The sequence below is a fragment of the Eulemur rufifrons genome, chromosome 15 (genome assembly GCF_041146395.1).
Source record: "Eulemur rufifrons isolate Redbay chromosome 15, OSU_ERuf_1, whole genome shotgun sequence".
NCBI classification, from domain to species: Eukaryota; Metazoa; Chordata; class Mammalia; order Primates; family Lemuridae; genus Eulemur; species Eulemur rufifrons.
In genome coordinates this window covers 618771-635505 of record NC_090997.1, presented here as the reverse complement: position 1 = coordinate 635505, position 16735 = coordinate 618771, and the positions used below count along the sequence as shown (strand labels likewise).

At 36.7% G+C, this 16735-nt stretch overlaps 1 protein-coding gene across 1 annotated transcript; it reads right to left on the bottom strand.

The window, feature by feature from the left end:
- Nucleotides 1-780: 780 nt before the first annotated feature.
- Nucleotides 781-1725, bottom strand: LOC138395467 (olfactory receptor 2B6-like). The gene has a single exon (XM_069488316.1). It carries the CDS (start codon nt 1723-1725, stop codon nt 781-783), a length of 945 nt encoding a protein of 314 aa, XP_069344417.1.
- Between the last annotated feature and the right edge of the window lie 15010 nt (nt 1726-16735).

Sequence of the window (16735 nt, the reverse complement as noted above, 5' to 3'; positions counted from 1 at the left end):
TGTGATGCTTGTTTTTCCATTCTTGGGATACTTTACTTAATATAATGGGTTCCAACTCTCTCCAGGAGAACCATATTTATTAAAAAAATTAGAGACGATTTTATTTTACTTTTTTTCTAAGCAATTTTTCCATGCATATTTATAGAGCACTTGCTTGCCTTTGCATCATAGTACAAAGAAACATCATTTCTGATAGATAATGGTCAACTCTGAAAAATTTTCATTGTCTCTAATTTTTTTAATAAATTTTGATTTGCATATTTTTATCTGAAATGTATTTGAACTAATTATCTCTTAATTTCATTTGCCTCTAAGGCCTAACAAAAGCCTTTGAGGGTGATATAACTGGATGTTGAATGTTGGAATATGACTAAATTGTGTCAATGTGTTTATTAAAATTAACTCATGATAATAGTGGCATGTTTTTCTAATACCTTTTTAGAGTATTAGAAAACTCTAAAAACTTTTCAGAGTTTTCCAGATACCTTTTCCTCTAGGTATTATACCATTTTTCCTTTTAAACTAGATTAACTCCATAGTTAGGGTTAGGAAGAAAAGAAGCACCAACTTGGTAAAATTCAATGTTGTAAAGCAGATATCCTCTAAAGTGGATAAGTGCTATGTACATTTCACCAGGAGTTGATTGTTTTTTTCTTGGTCTTGTTTCACTCATGAATTTTGTGCCACTTGGAACACTGTTCTCTCATCATTTCTATGTCTGACATCTTTTGTGGAAGGAAAACACATCCACCCTTGCTTCTTAGGTCTTCTTTTTGGATGTCATCTTGTCCTGGTCCAAAATTCCTTAGTCAGTGCCCTTCTTAGGGCAGCTTTCACATCCTTGTTCCTCAATGTATAGATGAATGGGTTGAGGGTGGGTGTTACAATGCCGTAGAAGAGAGCCATGATCTTTCCCCGGTCACGAGAGTAGCTAGAGGGGGGCTGGACATACATACTGATGGCTGTAAAGTAGAAGAGGGAAACCACCACCAAATGTGAAGCACAGGTATTAAAGGCCTTCCAGCGACTTTCTGCAGAGCAGATTCTCATTACTGCTCGAGCGATGAACATGTAAGTGCCCAGGATGAAGGTGAGTGGCACCAGGAGAAGCAAAGCCCCTAGCACATTGAGCTCAGCTTCATTCACACTAGTATCAATACAAGCTAGTTTCAGAAGGGCAGGGACTTCACAGAAGAAATGGTCTATCACTCTCCGTCCACATCTTGGGGCCACTACTGTGAGAGTGGACTGGACAAGGGAGTTAGCAAAACCACTAATCCAGGTTCCAGCAGCCATGTGGATACAGCGTCTCTGGTTCATGATGATTGGGTAGTGAAGGGGTTTGCAAATGGCAGCATAACGGTCAAAGGCCATGATGGCCAGGAGTATACATTCAGTGGAACCCAAGGCCAAAAATATATAGAGTTGAGTGACACAACCACCGTAGCTAATGGTCTTTTCTGGTCCCCAAAGGTTTACTAGCATCTGTGGGACAGTGCTGGTAGTATAGCAGAGGTCTAGAAGGGATAGATTTGAGACAAAAAAGTACATAGGACTGTCAAGCTGAGGATCCAGGCGGGAAACTAGGATAATGGAGATATTTCCAAATAAGGCAAATATATAGGCCACCAGAAAGATCACAAAGAGTGGTGTCTCTAGCCAGGGATGGTCAGAAAATCCCAATAGGATGAAATCATCTAGTGAAGTTTGATTGTTAATCCACATATTAGCACTGATAGGTGAAATTCCAGCTGATACCCCTAAATACCCAGTGCTAGGAATGGAAATCAATGGTAAGAGGTAAGAGGAAGCCACTGAGAATTAGAGGCCAGAGATGCTGAGATGAAATTCTTATTTCTGCTCCAATATGCATCTATATCCTGATTACAGTGAAATGATGTCATCTGCATCTATATCCTCATGGTTATCTTATGGTAACATGTTAAGTCAGCACTGTCAATGGGATATTGAATGATTGCTCAGACAAGAATAAACAGAGCTCCAGCAGCATACTTGGGAAATTTTGCTTATGTAATGGGTTTCTTCTGGTTAGCTCACTCCCTTTGGATTTTGATATCTTCTCTTCTAAAAAGTTTTAATAGTACTACCATCAATTCTTCATGTCATGGCTACTGAATTATGACAACAGAATGTAGATTAAAACAGATTGGGAAAATGCAGAGCTTCTGCAAAACAGCTCACACAAAGGACAGCATGAAGAAGGCAGGTGGACCTGCAGAGGAGGCAGAGCCAAGGCGTCTTGGCATGTTCACCTGCATCGCACTGGTCCTCATCAGAAGCGTCATGGGAACTGGAGCACTTCATAAAATCTTCGTGATGAAAAGATGGAGGACTAATTTTACCCCTTCCAAGCTTTAATGCTGCCCAGAAAATTTAAAAAGTAGGAGGAAAAAAATATAAAAATTCAAACAAGATAACAAAAAAAAATCCAATCAGGCCTTAGAAATTTGCTGTGAAAAATGCAATGCATGCCCTATCAAAAAGTGGGCAAAGGACATGAATAGAAATTTTTCAAAAGAAGATATAAAAATGGCTAACAAACATATGAAAAAGTGTTCAACATCTCTAATCATCAGGGAAATGCAAATCAAAACCACAATGAGATATCACTTAACCCCAGTGAGAATGGCCTTTATCAAAAAAACCCAAAACAACACATGTTGGCGTGGGTGTGGAGAGACAGGAACACTAATACACTGCTGGTGGGACTGCAAACTAGTGCAACCCCTGTGGAAAGCATTATGGAGGTATCTTAAACAGATTCAAGTAGACCTGCCATTTGACCCAGCAATCCCATTACTGGGCATATACCCAAAGGAAAAAAGATCATTCTATAACAAAGGTACGTGTACCCAAATGTTTATAGCAGCACAATTCGCAATAGCAAAGATGTGGAAACAACCCAAATGCCCATCAATACATGATTGGATTAGTAAGCTGTGGTATATGTATACCATGGAATATTACTCAGCTATAAGGAATGATGAAGATACGACATCTCTATGGTTCTCCTGGAGAGAGTTGGAACCCATTATATTAAGTGAAGTATCCCAAGAATGGAAAAACAAGCATCACATGTACTCACCAGAAAATTGGTTTCCCTGATCATCACCTAAATACAAATCTGGGAATGACACCAATTGGACATCAGACTGAGGTGGGGGGTGGGGGAGGGGATGGGGGTATGCCTACACAATGAGTGCATTGCACACCGTTTGGGGAGTGGTAACACTTGAAGGTGCTGACTCGGGAAAGGGGGGGTGGGGAAAAAAATATGAAACTATTGTTTTTAACTTGCACTGTTCACTTAATAATTTATCATGAATATTTCCCATATTATTTCATATCATTGTACAAGAAATAATGTATACATTATGAGGACATACTGTATCTAACAAGATATACTGTTAGACTCTTTGATTCTGTAAAACTAAATTGAAAAAAAATATATATATAATAAAAAAAATAATAAAAAAAAAAATGCAATGCAAAAAAATCTGGTTAAATTTGATGGGATTTTAACTTTTGAGAGAAATCACTGGAAAGAGTTTAAAATACTTGTGTCCCTGAAATTTGGTGTTGTATATAAATGTCTACTCCCTCAGGATTATCATCAGCACTTGTAAACTTAATCATTTCCCCTCTCTCCCTTCATTGTTCTCATGTCTTACGCATTACTTATACTACTTTTACCCCATATTGCCTCTGTCCTACTGTTCCCACAATTCCTTTATGATATACACATTTTAATAAACATTAACAAATACCTACTAGGGGTTGGTAAAAATGATGTGATTGCTAGACTATCAGCTCAGAATCTTCTATTTATTTTTCTGATCCTCTCAGTTGGTTCTACATCACATTCTTCTTGTGATCCTAACTTAATAGGATTAGTGGAATTAGTTGGCCAGGTCTATTTTTCAAGTTGGTATCGTCTGACTTACAGAATTAGATAGTGTGGTCAAAACCGCTGGGGAGAAGTACTTGCTTCACAGATACACCTAAGAATCACTAAATCCCCTCTGTGTCTACCCATTCACACTTCTAATCTCTTCATTTGTTTATAGATTCACGATTATTTTGATACCCAGAAGGCACCATTGTCTTTGAATTGCAATTGCCTGCATGTCATCCAAGTCATCAGCTGGACCCATTCTTCCTTATCATTGTCTGTTATATATCTCCATTAAATCTATGTCTATCAAAAACATTAAAGCAGATATATAGAAAATGGTTCAATGTCCCATGATCTCTAGCCTTCAAACTGGTATTCCTACTTAAAATCGTTCTCTCATCTTCAAAGCATCCTAGCTTGTTTGGAGAACAGTCTTTCCTTTCTTCAAATTTGATCATGTACATCTCAGCTCAAAATTCTTCAGTGACTGTGCATATTCTAACATATTATATTAAAATGCAGCCTTAGACTCAGGCCTGTATAACAATGGCTTTAACCATGCAGACACATGCACTCCTCCAGCCAATCTTCCTATTTCCCTCTTGTGTTTACGCTGACATGAAACTCCACTGTTATCCGTCCTGTAAGGATCATCCCAAGTACAAAAACGTTCTTAAGTATTTCCTGCTCTGCTTCTTTACTGGTCATCCAGAGCACTTTATTTGTATTTCTTTATGATATACTCTGCACTTGTGCATATATAACATATATATAAAATAGATCAACTAATATATACATTTATTTCACTCTAAAAATCAATGAGTTTTAAATATGTCACTTCATAGTATTGAGACTAGGTTTGTTCAGTTAGATAATGAGAATCAAAATACTTTATATAAACTCCATAATACTTTTATGACAATTGGATATGAATTTCCTTTGTAAATTAAACATAACTATAAATATATATACATCAAAGAGGAATATAAGCAGTAGCAGCAATATTAGTAGTCCTAATCTCATAATAAAATTATGAAATGATTCTGGAAGCTTCCAGATGCCTGTGACTGTCTATGGATAATTAAGTTGATTATTTTCTTGAGACTTCTCCTTTTGTAAACCTTATCATATTCTTCTCTGTAATACCACTCTTCATTTCAAATTGGTCCTATTTAATTTCTTTTTTTCCCATTTCTGATCCAGGGACAGTGAGTCTTCGGGAACAAAGTCTTAGAAATATGATATGTTTTGTATATTCCCAAAGAAATGGGACAGATGTCATTGCCTGTTGATTAGAGGATTATTGTAGAAATATATTTTGATTCAACATTGAAAAACAATTTTATCTTTATATACATATTTCTGAATCAAATTTTGCTTTATCTGTTATGGTCTAAGGAAGACCTTTTATGTGTTGCAGGATTTCTTATAGAACACCTTTTTTTAAATTTCAGCATATTATGGGGGTACAAACATTTTGGTTACATGCTATGACTTTGCCTCACCCAAGCCAGGATTGGAGGTGTGCCCTTCCCCCACACAATGCTCACGGCGTCCATTAGTTGTGAGTTTACCCACCCTCATCCCCTCAACCCCCAATGAATATTACTACTGTGTGAGCACCTTAGTGTTGATCAGTTAGTGCTAATTTGATGGTGAGTACATGTGGTGCTTATTCTTCCATTCTTGTAATACCTCACTTGGGAGGATAGGTTCAAGCTCTATCCAGGAAAATATAAGAGGTGCAAGATCACCATTGTTTTTTGTAACCACAGAAACAATAGAACACTTCTTAACCAGCACTCAGGTAATTACTTGTTCAATTAGAATCTTACAAAGACAATTTGCAATGCTTCATCAGATCTGGATTGTTTTCTTGCTAAAGCCTCTTTCAGAATCTCCTTATTTAGTTCCCTGCATTCAGATAATGTTCTAAATCTGAAGAAAGCTGAGTTTCTTCTCCTACATTTCAAAATTTAGTCATATCATTTTCACAATCTTTATATTTTTCTATCAGCTCTTTCCAAATAGATACAGCTATTTGCTTCAGTTACTAAGTACTATTGCATTTCTGAGATAAGCCTAGACTTTATGAATAAAATCAAATTACGTACTTCATTCCAGGGGAACAGTAAAGTTATTAAAGACGAATGTGTAGCCTGTCCCCTTGGTTTTCTGAATACTTGATTCATTCCTAAATATTGAAGATTTACAGAAAATAGAGGCAAAAGGAGAAATAATGAAATGATAGCATTAGATACAGAAAGTAGAGAGTTAAAAAAAGTAGAGAATAAAGAAGAAAAGGAATGAGAGATATAAGGAGAGTAATGTTTTGTATAATACAGAATAGATGCTTAGATAAGTATCTGTTGAATCTATGAATATGGAAAGAAATAGAAGAAAAATGGGAAGTAAAGATTAAAGATACCAGACTAAATTCAGTAATTTAGTTTATTTGCCTGGAAAGGGCTATGGGAAGTTCTTGCCTTTCTGGCTGCACAGGAAAATTATGTAGATTAGTAGAGCTTAATTTATGTAAATAGGAAGTAAAAAACAGCTGATGATCCCCCTGAGGGTGAGAATAAGGAGCTGGGAGACAGAAGCTACTACAGATCTCAAGCAAATGTGCAAAGGAATGAAGAGAGAGCAGGGATGGATACCCAGCTACGTGGCTTAAGAAAATGTGGAGCCCATTATTTTAGATGCTTACATCCTAATACACCCTTCATTAACTTTCTAAGTGTGCTTCTGGTGTAATATGTTAATAACATGAAGTAGGAACAACATGTAGGAACAGTAGCCATTCCACCTCTGACTCACTTTATATATTTCTTCTCAATGTTACTAAGTACCTTTGCCATAGCTTTAATCCAATGCTCTGTTAGATTTCGTTATTCTAAATTGTCATAGATTTAGACAACCTTTAATTATCTGAATGATAGGCCTTTCAGAGCTAAACTGGTTTCTCTACAAAAACAATATCTTAATGGTCACAAACTCCGTAATGCAAACAGTAGTTTCAATCTAGAACAGTGGTAAAAAGTCACACTTAAAATATTTAAATGACAATGTAAGTTCCCAAAGGTGAATAACGTGAATAGTAACACTTGTATCTTCCCATATCTCTCCTCATAATAAAATAGTGTATGACAAGGATTTGCAAATACCAGAATTTTCATATCAAATTTTCCATAAACCTAAATTTTATATATATAATTGCTTTCTCTCTCTCACACACACACACACACACACATAATCTTCCTCACAAATATGTTTGTTTTATTTCTATAATAAGACTTTAAAGTAAGAATTATTTTTTTAATAATAGAAAACAAGAAATCCACACGTGTGATAAAATGACATAGAACTACAGATACATTGTAGCAATGTCAGTGTTCTGACTTTGCTATTACACTACCCTCACGTAAGATGTAACCATTGGGGGAAACCGGGTGAAGGGTACAAGGGATTTCTCCCTGTGCTATTTTTACAACCTCCTGTGAATCTATAATTATTTAAAAATAAAAATTTCTTAAAAAGGAAAAACACAGACACAGAGGCTAGTTTTACTGTTCTGAGAAATCACTCCCAATAGTAAAGTAATTGGAAGCGAAGGGCTGTCAACTCCAGAATATTTCACAAGTCTAATTTAAGATTATTTAACACACTGACTGACACGCTAGAAAAAAATAGTTTTCCTTGGGGCCATGGTGTTTTATTACGAAAATAGAATAAAAATTTCAAAAACAAAACAAAAAAAACAAACAAACAAGAAATCCAAACACCAAAAGGTTATAAGACTTGCCCAAGTTTATAGATTTATCAAATTCAGATGCAAAGATTTGAATAATATAAGATTTTGAATCCCATATCAGTACACTTTTCATAATTCCACTGTTGTTCTCTCAAACAAAAATGTAAGTGGCTTGGAGAATCAATCTTTAAATTTTTTTATTTTACTTTATAGCTTACCTTTGAGTACTTTCTTTACTCCACCCCATGAAGAAATGACAAATCTTTGATTTTTGACTAACCTTCCCTCCCCAAATCCCTTCTGCATTTACCTGATGCCGGGTTGCAATCCATCAGTTTGTCTAGTATGTGACATGCAGATGGGGACTGATGGAAGCCTGATCTGTGGCTCAAACATGATACTCAGACGAGTTTGTGGTTTGAGTTTCTCCTCAGTCCTCTACAGTATCAGCCAAGCTCTCTCTGACCTACTGAAGGGTCAACTTCAAGAAACTAACTCTAATTTATGGCCATCCATGGACTCCACAGATCCACAGGGAGCTTTCCCAGGAGTTTTCATGCCATTATTATCTTAGCCTCAGCCTATTGAAGCCTCTGAGATTCAGCATAATTGGCATCTGCTGCCACCACCATGTCCTGGAGAAAAGAACCAGAGGGACTAGAAGGTGAGAAAAACCTCAGAAGCAATCAAGAAAATATTTCTAACAATATACAAATTTTGGCATGCAGGTTTGGAGAGTCATCTAAGGAGAAACCAAATAAATTCCAGTAAGACTTGATCTGAGGGGTTGTCAAGATCATTTTTTAAAAATATAGATTATGAAGTAGGTAAAATTTCCCTTCATGTATATGTATTACTCTGACAAAAACAGGAAAACTTCATATAGTTGTGAAAATAATCTTTCTAAAATATAATTTTTTCATGTTTCCTCCTATAATGGCTTCTCATTCTCATTTATATTTATTATACAAGATATTTTACAAAGATAAGACATATGTCAATTCATTTGATAGGCATTCCCATTGTATAAATCAGGGAAATACATTTTTATTATTCATATTTAGCTGATGACAACTGCAAAACTCAGAGAAATCAAATAACTTGCCCCAGATCACAGCTAGGTAGACCAGGAGCACAAATCAATGCGTCCAAATTGTATCTAGTTTTTCCTCCTCGAAGTTATTGAGCATAACTATTCCAGACTCCTGAGTGTGAAAATTCAACGTATGTTTTGGTGCATTATCTCCATTATGGTAGCCATTCTTTCTTCTGTCACAATTTCCCTGGAGTAGTAGAAAAAACAATCAACATGAAACTTCTAAGATTGTTTATAAATACCAAATCTGTTTTCTTGGACAAATAATCATAAACATCAGACTTTGTATTTCTTTATCATAAAAAATATGTTTCTTAAAAACTACCAGATTAACTTAATCTCAAATTATCATACAAATCAAAATTTTTGAATGAATTTTATATGAGTTTTCAGAAATGAACCCAAATGTGAATGGAGATTTACTTTACCATAAAGATGAAATTTCATATCATTAGGTAAAGGGAGAACTTTTCAATGAATGTGGCTGTGCCAATTGATTGAAAATCTGTGAAAAAAATAAATGAAATTCCTACCTTTACATTTATTCCAAAACAATTAAAAAATTTAAACATAGAAATGAAATAATATCAGGCAAAAGATCTAAGATCACTAAAAACTCAAAGACCTTAACATGGTTGATGCATTTTATATATAAAAGTAAAATTTCTGCAGAGATAAATATCATAAACAAAGTGAAACAAAAAACAGATGACAAACTCCAAAAATATATTTGTGTAGCACGTGAAAGACAAAAGGCTAAATTCCTTAATAAATACATGTCTGTTATAAAAGACCAATAATCTAGTTGAAACAACAACAAAGGACCAAGACAGAAGTTTTTATGTGACTTTCAAATATATGATAAAAAAGTTTATCCTTACATATACTAGAAATATAAATTAAAATCACAGTGGGATATGATTTTTACTTATAAAATTGGCAAAGAGAATATTTTTTATTTTATATCATGCTGGAAAGTCACTTTGCTTTAGCCTTCTTGTAAAGCAATTTATAATTACACAAGGCTGTCCAGAAAGTATCCAGCCATTGCTAATATAACAAGAACAGTTATATGGCTGGATACTTTCTGGACAGCCCTCATATATCATGTGTAAAAATGAACATGCCTATTGGTGCACTAATTCTATTTCTGGATTTCCACATACTTATGGTGGATGTACAAAGACCTTCCTCCAACAACAGTATTTTCAGTGTTGTTTGCGTTAGCAAAGAGCTAGACATATCATAAATGCCTACCAGTCCTGAAGTTGTTAAATATATCTTTATAATGAACTATTATGCATTTGTTAAAAATAATGAGGCAAGTCTATGGCTAAAGAACTGGAATGTTCTCCAAAACAGTTAACCAGGATGGTATTTATAAGATAACACAAGATGTGATTTATCTATTAACCTATCAACATACACATATAAATAAATGTTATCTGTAGAAACACACTTGCACATATGGGCAAAATTCCACGCATGTTAATACAGTACAGAATATCTTGGGAAGAGTGGAGAATGGCGAGCTGGAGTAAGGAGTGGAGAAGGGATTTGCTTCACCCATTGTGTCTATTATTGTGTGTATTTCTTGTCTTATACTTTTTTTTAATTTTTACATTTTATTGTAAAATTGTTACACATGCACAAAATACATAAAATACTTGTGTAACCACAACTGATATCAGGAAATACAGCATTAACATCATCCCAGAAGGCTTCTGTGTGTCTTTCTTGTCTTATACTTCTTACATTTTTTTTTGTATTTGTAACAATAATGAGGACAAAACAACAATACTATGGTGTCACTCATGAGAAGTTTCCTGAGGGGTGTATGTAGAATGTGATTATAACCATGAAAAAAGGTGCTTAAAGTCTGAATAGAAATAAACCAATATTTTACTTTAATCAAATTTTCTTGGCCATACTCTATTTTTTTTTTTTTTTTTTTTTTTTTTTTTTTTTTTTTTGAGACAGAGTCTCACTCTGTTGCCCAGGCTAGAGTGAGTGCCGTGGCGTTAGCCTAGCTCACAGCAACCTCAAACTCCTGAGCTCAAGCGATCCTCCTGTCTCAGCCTCCCGAGTAGCTGGGACTACAGGCATGCACCACCATGCCCGGCTAATTTTTTCTATATATATATTTTTAGCTGTCCATATAATTTCTTTCTATTTTTAGTAGAGATGGGGTCTCGCTCTTGCTCAGGCTGGTCTCGAACTCCTGAGCTCAAACGATCCGCCCACCTCGGCCTCCCAGAGTGCTAGGATTACAGGCGTGAGCCACCGCGCCCGGCCATACTCTATTTTTAAACTTGATGGTTTTACATTCAAATTTGTCAAAGTGATATATGTATGTATACACATAATTTCAAGTTATATAGTTCTACATGGATTTATAAAAAAAGACTAGTATCCCACTCCCACTCCACCTTCATTTCCTATTCTCACAGGTAGCACTTTCAGGTCTTTCAGATTTTTATCTGGAAGTTTCCTGAATATTTCTAACTTGATTCAACATATCCAAAAATATTCACTCATTGCCTTTCAGTGCCAGGTACTGTTCCATGCACTCAGGATGCATCAGTTAACAAAAGAAAAATCCATGCTGCTCAGAAGTTAAAATTCTAGGGGAAGATGGGAGATAATAAATAACAAGCCAAATAAATTATACTGTATAGTATGTTAGGAGAGGATCAGTGCAGTAGATTAAAGAAACCATAAAGTTGGGTAAGTTTTGTCAGGTGTATGAGGTAGGCAGATTAAATAGAGTGGCCTGGAGAGGTCTTCTTTTGAAGATGAGCTTTTAAAGCTTGAAGGAGGGGAAGAAGTTAACCGAGCAGATACCTGGGATATAGCATTCCAGACAGAGAGCAGTAACGGTCTTACAGCAAGAGGATACCTGGTGCATTTTAACAACTAGCAGGACAGTGGGACTGAGCAGCTGAGTCAGGAGGGGATGTGTAGGAGACTAGGTCAGGAGAGGAGGGAGTCACGTGGGCCTTTGTAGGCCATAGTAAAAACTTAATTATTCAGGAATTTAAGCAGAATGATGAGGAGATACACGATCTTCCTGGAGTTTCAGAAAATTTACTCTGCCTGCTGTGTTTAGAATTCCTTGGAAGACTGGACAGTATTTGATCAAACAGAAGGCTAAAGCAGTAACCCAGGTCAGTGTTTGGTCCATTCCATTCGTGCTGCTATAACAAAATATCATAAATTGGGTAGCTTGTAAACAATAAAAATTTATTTCTCACAGTTTTCGAGACTAATAAGTCCAAATCAAGGTGCCAACATATTTGACGTGTGGTGAGGGCGAGCTTTCTGGTCCATAGATAGAGGCTTCTCCCTCTGTCCTCTCTCATAGTGGAATGGGGAAGTTAGGTCTTTTTAATCCAATCCCCTCCCACAGGCCCATCCTGCTAATGCCAGCACATTAGTGATTGGGTTTTCAACATAAGAATTTTGCGGGAACACATTGTCCATAGCAGTGAGAGATGATAGAGGTTCAGAACAGAGTTTTAGCAAGAGAAGTAATAAAATTATGACTATATTTTTAGGGTGGAGGTAGAATTTCCTGAGGAATTAGATAATGTTGGCTGTTCTTTCTTCATTTTATTTTCCATTTTTATTTATTAACTTCTGGCTATGGAAGATAAGTATTTAGCTTTCTCTCACATAATATTTCATTTCCATACACATGCACACAACATATACACACTCCTGTTCCCCAACCCCCCAGTGTAACTTATAATTGTATCCTAATTTTAAATAACTCAGTGTGTGTAATATACTGATGATATAGTTTTTAGATAAGATGTCTGGCACACTGTGATTAAATTTATTTTCTCGTATAGGTTTTTGTTCATTGAGTTAAAAAATGTTATGAGCGTATATAATTTTTCTCTGTGATTTTCATTAATATAGCCCATAAAACTATAAGGCTCATCTCAGAATGATCCGGGAGTCTCTCACCTCACTTTCCTGACAGTCTTTGCTAGAGCTTTCATGCCTCACACTGGATTCGCTACACCCACGTCTTCCTGGAATTCACCCTTACAGCCATGCGTGAGCTCCCCCTCGCTTTCTTGTGCTAGACCCCACATCCCCTGAACCCCATGCTTTTGGCAGCCTTCTCCTCTTCCTGGAGCACAGCACCAGTACCTTCCTGAGAGTCTTGGGACAAGAAGAACAAGAGCTTCTGTTTCTGAAAATTTACTTGATTGATATTTTGTCTGAGCATAGATTTCTAAGTAGGAAATAAATTCCCCTTAACATTTGGAAATTGTTGCTTCATTATGTTCTATTTTCCAGTATTTTTGTTGAGAACTCAAATATCTTTTTTATTTATCAGCCTTTACATATGAATTTTCAGTCCTTACCTGCACCCTAACAGCTTTTACCTTTTCACTCAATTACTGCAGATTACAATCCCACTATAATGTATCTTTACACAGGTCTCTTTTCTTTGTTTTGCTATGCACTCACCAACATCTTCAGTAGATAATTTTTAACCCTTTCCTCAGTGTGACAAAATTATTTTTGGTAATAATCATAAAATTAAATAATAATAATGGACAGAAAAGAAATGTTATAAAAGAAAATTTTCTTTCATTGAATTTTGAATATACAATTGTACCAGTAGAAAAATAAAAAATAAATAAAATAAATGCTACACTATAACAAGGAAAACATCTACAAAAAGTACAATTGAGTCACTGATGTAACATTTTATTTTCTTGATTTGTTCTTTGGCTTTAAAACAATGAACAATTAAAAAGAAGAACAAAACTAAATTTTAAGTACAGTAGTCAAATTCAGTCAAATATTTCAGGTAGGCACTAAAATCTGCACATAGGAAACAAAGGTATTATACCTTCAATTCACACTTTGTTTCACTGTTTTAAATTTTGTAAAAACAAATAAAAACTCCAAGTAGTCCTATAAGAGGACATAACTGAAATATCTTAAGTTTTTACAATTGTTGTGATGTCATTGTTTCTTTCTTTCTTGCTGCTTTTTTTTTTTTTTTCAGACAGAGTCTCACTCTGTTGCCCGGGCTAGAGTATCGTGGCATCAGTCTAGCTCACAGCAACCTCAGACTCCTGGGCTCAAGCAATCCTTCTGCCTCAGCCTCCCGAGTAGCTGGGACTACAGGCATGGGCCACCATGCCCTGTTGATTTTTTTCTATATATTTTTAGTTGTCCAGCTAATTTCTTTCTATTTTTTTAGTAGAGACGGGATCTTGCTCTTGCTCCGGCTGGTCTTGAACTCCTGAGCTCAAACGACCCGCCCACCTCGGCCTCCAAGAGTGCTAGGATTACAGGCATGAGCCACCGTGCCTGGCCCTACCTTTTTAATGTTAATTTTTTTCTAAAAGATCATTTAAAAATTGGGAAGAGGAGACAGGATGTAAACTAGCCTACATCAAAATCTGAGCTGCCTAAAGACACTGGTTGCAGGAGCAATCTGCAACGACCAAGACCGCTGCCAGGAGACCCAGCCACCTGCATAAGCCACATTTAGGAGCACTATTTAGGTGCAGAAGGGACAGCTGAGTTGCTGGCCCCAATCATTCCTCCTTTTTAGGAAGGGAGAAGCCCAAGTTCACTCTTTAGGCATGCTTTATTTTTTTATTTCAGTATATTATGGGGGTACAAAAGTTTAGGTTATGTATATTGCCCTCCCTGCCCCTCTCCCCAGTCAGAGCTTCAAGCGTGTCCATTCCCCTGACAGTGTGCATTGCACTCAGTATGTATGTATACACCCATCCCCTCCCCCACACCCCACATCTGCCCGACCCCGATTAGTGTTATTCCTAAATGTGCTCTTAGGTAATGATCAGGGAAACCAATTTGATGGTGCGTACATGTGGTGACTATTTTTCCGTTCTTGGGATACTTTACTTAATAGAATGGGTTCCAACTCTATCCAGGAGAACATACGAGATTCTATATCACCGTTATTTCTTATAGCTGAGTAATACTTTGTGGTATGCATATACCACATTTTATTAACCCACTCATATATTGATGGGCATATGGGCTGTTTCCACATCTTTGGGATTGCGAATTGTGCTGCTATAAACATTCGGGTGAAGATGTCTTTTTTATAGAATGACTTTTGTTTTTCTGGGTAGATGCCCAATAGTGGCATTGCTGGATCGAATGGTAGGTCTACTTGAATCTGTTTCAGGTATATCCATATTGCTTTCCACAGAGGTTGCACTAGTTTGCAGTCCCATCAGCAGTGTATGAGTGCTCCTGTCCCTTCACATCCATGCCAACATTTATTGTTATGGGACCTTTTTTTTTGTTGTTGTTGTTGAGACAGAGTCTCACTTTGTTGCCCAGGCTAGAGTGAGTGCCGTGGCGTCAGCTTAGCTCACAGCAACCTCAGACTTCTCGGCTTAAGTGATCCTACTGCCTCAGCCTCCCGAGTAGCTGGGACTACAGGCATGCGCCACTATGCCCGGCTAATTTTTTCTATATAGATTTTTAGTTGTCCATATAATGTCTTTCTATTTTTAGTAGAGACGGGGTCTCGCTCTTGCTCAGGCTGGTCTCGAACTCCTGACCTCGAGCGATCCACCCACCTCGGCCTCCCAGAGTGCTGGGATTACAGGCGTGAGCCACCACACCCGGCCGGGACTTTTTGATAAAGGCCATTCTCACTGGAGTTAAGTAATATCTCATTGTGGTTTTGATTTGCATTTCCCTGATGATCACGGATGCTGAGAATTTTTTCATATGTTTGTTGGCCATTCATCCATCTACTTTTGAAAAATTTCTATAATGTCCTTTGCCCACTTTTTGATAGGGCTCTCTGATTTTTTCTTGCTGATTTTCCTGAGTTCTAAATAGATTCTAGTTATCAGTCCTTTATTGAATGTGTAGCATGAGAAAATATTTTCCCATTCTGTAGGTTGTCTGTTTGTTGTTGTCACAGTTTCTTTGGCTGTACAGAAGCTTTTTAACTTAATCAGGTCCCATTCATTTATGTTTGTTGTTGCTGTGATTGCCTTAGGGGTCTTCTTCATAAATTCTTTTTGTAGGCCAATGCCTATAAGAGTTTTCCCCACATTTTCTTCTATAATTCCAATACTTTCACACCTAAGGTTTACGTCTGTTATCCACCGTGATTTGATTTTTGTGAGAGGTGAAAGCTGTGGGTCCTATTTCAATCTTCTACATGTGGCTATCCAGTTTACCCACCACCATTTACTGAATAAGGATTCTTTTCCCCAGAGTATGTATTTGTCTGCTTTGTCAAAGATTAGATGGCTATATAAGGATTTTTTTTAGATTTTCTCCCATCATATGTCTTTTTTAAATTTCAGTTTATTATGGGGGTACAAAAGTTTAGATGATGTATATTGCCCATGCCTTCCATCCCCCGGAATCAGAGCTTCAAGCATGTCCATTCCCCAGACAGTACGCATCACACTCATTATGTAGGTATATATCCATCCCCTCCCCGCCCCACATCTCCCTGACACCCAATTGGTGTTATTCCGAAACGAGCACTTAGTTGATGATCAGGGAAACCAATTTGCTGGTGAGTACATGTGGTGCTAATTTTTCCATTCTTGGGATACTTCACTTAGTAGAATTGGTTCCAGCTCTATCCAGGAGAACAAAAGAGATTCTATATCACCATTATTTCTTATAGCTGAGTAATGCTTCATGGTATACATATACCACATTTTACTAATCCACACATGTATTGGTGGGCATTTGGGTTGTTTCCACATCTTTGCAACTGTGAATTGTGCTGCTAAAAACATCCGGGTGCAGATGTCTTTATTATAGAATGTCTTTTTTTCTTTTGGGTAGATGCCCAATAATGGTATTGCTGGATAAAATGGTAGGTTGACATGTATCTGTTTAAGGTATCTCCATATTGCTTTCCACAGGGGTTGCACTAGTTTGAGGGCCAACCAGCAGTGTATGAGTATTCCTGTGTCTCGGC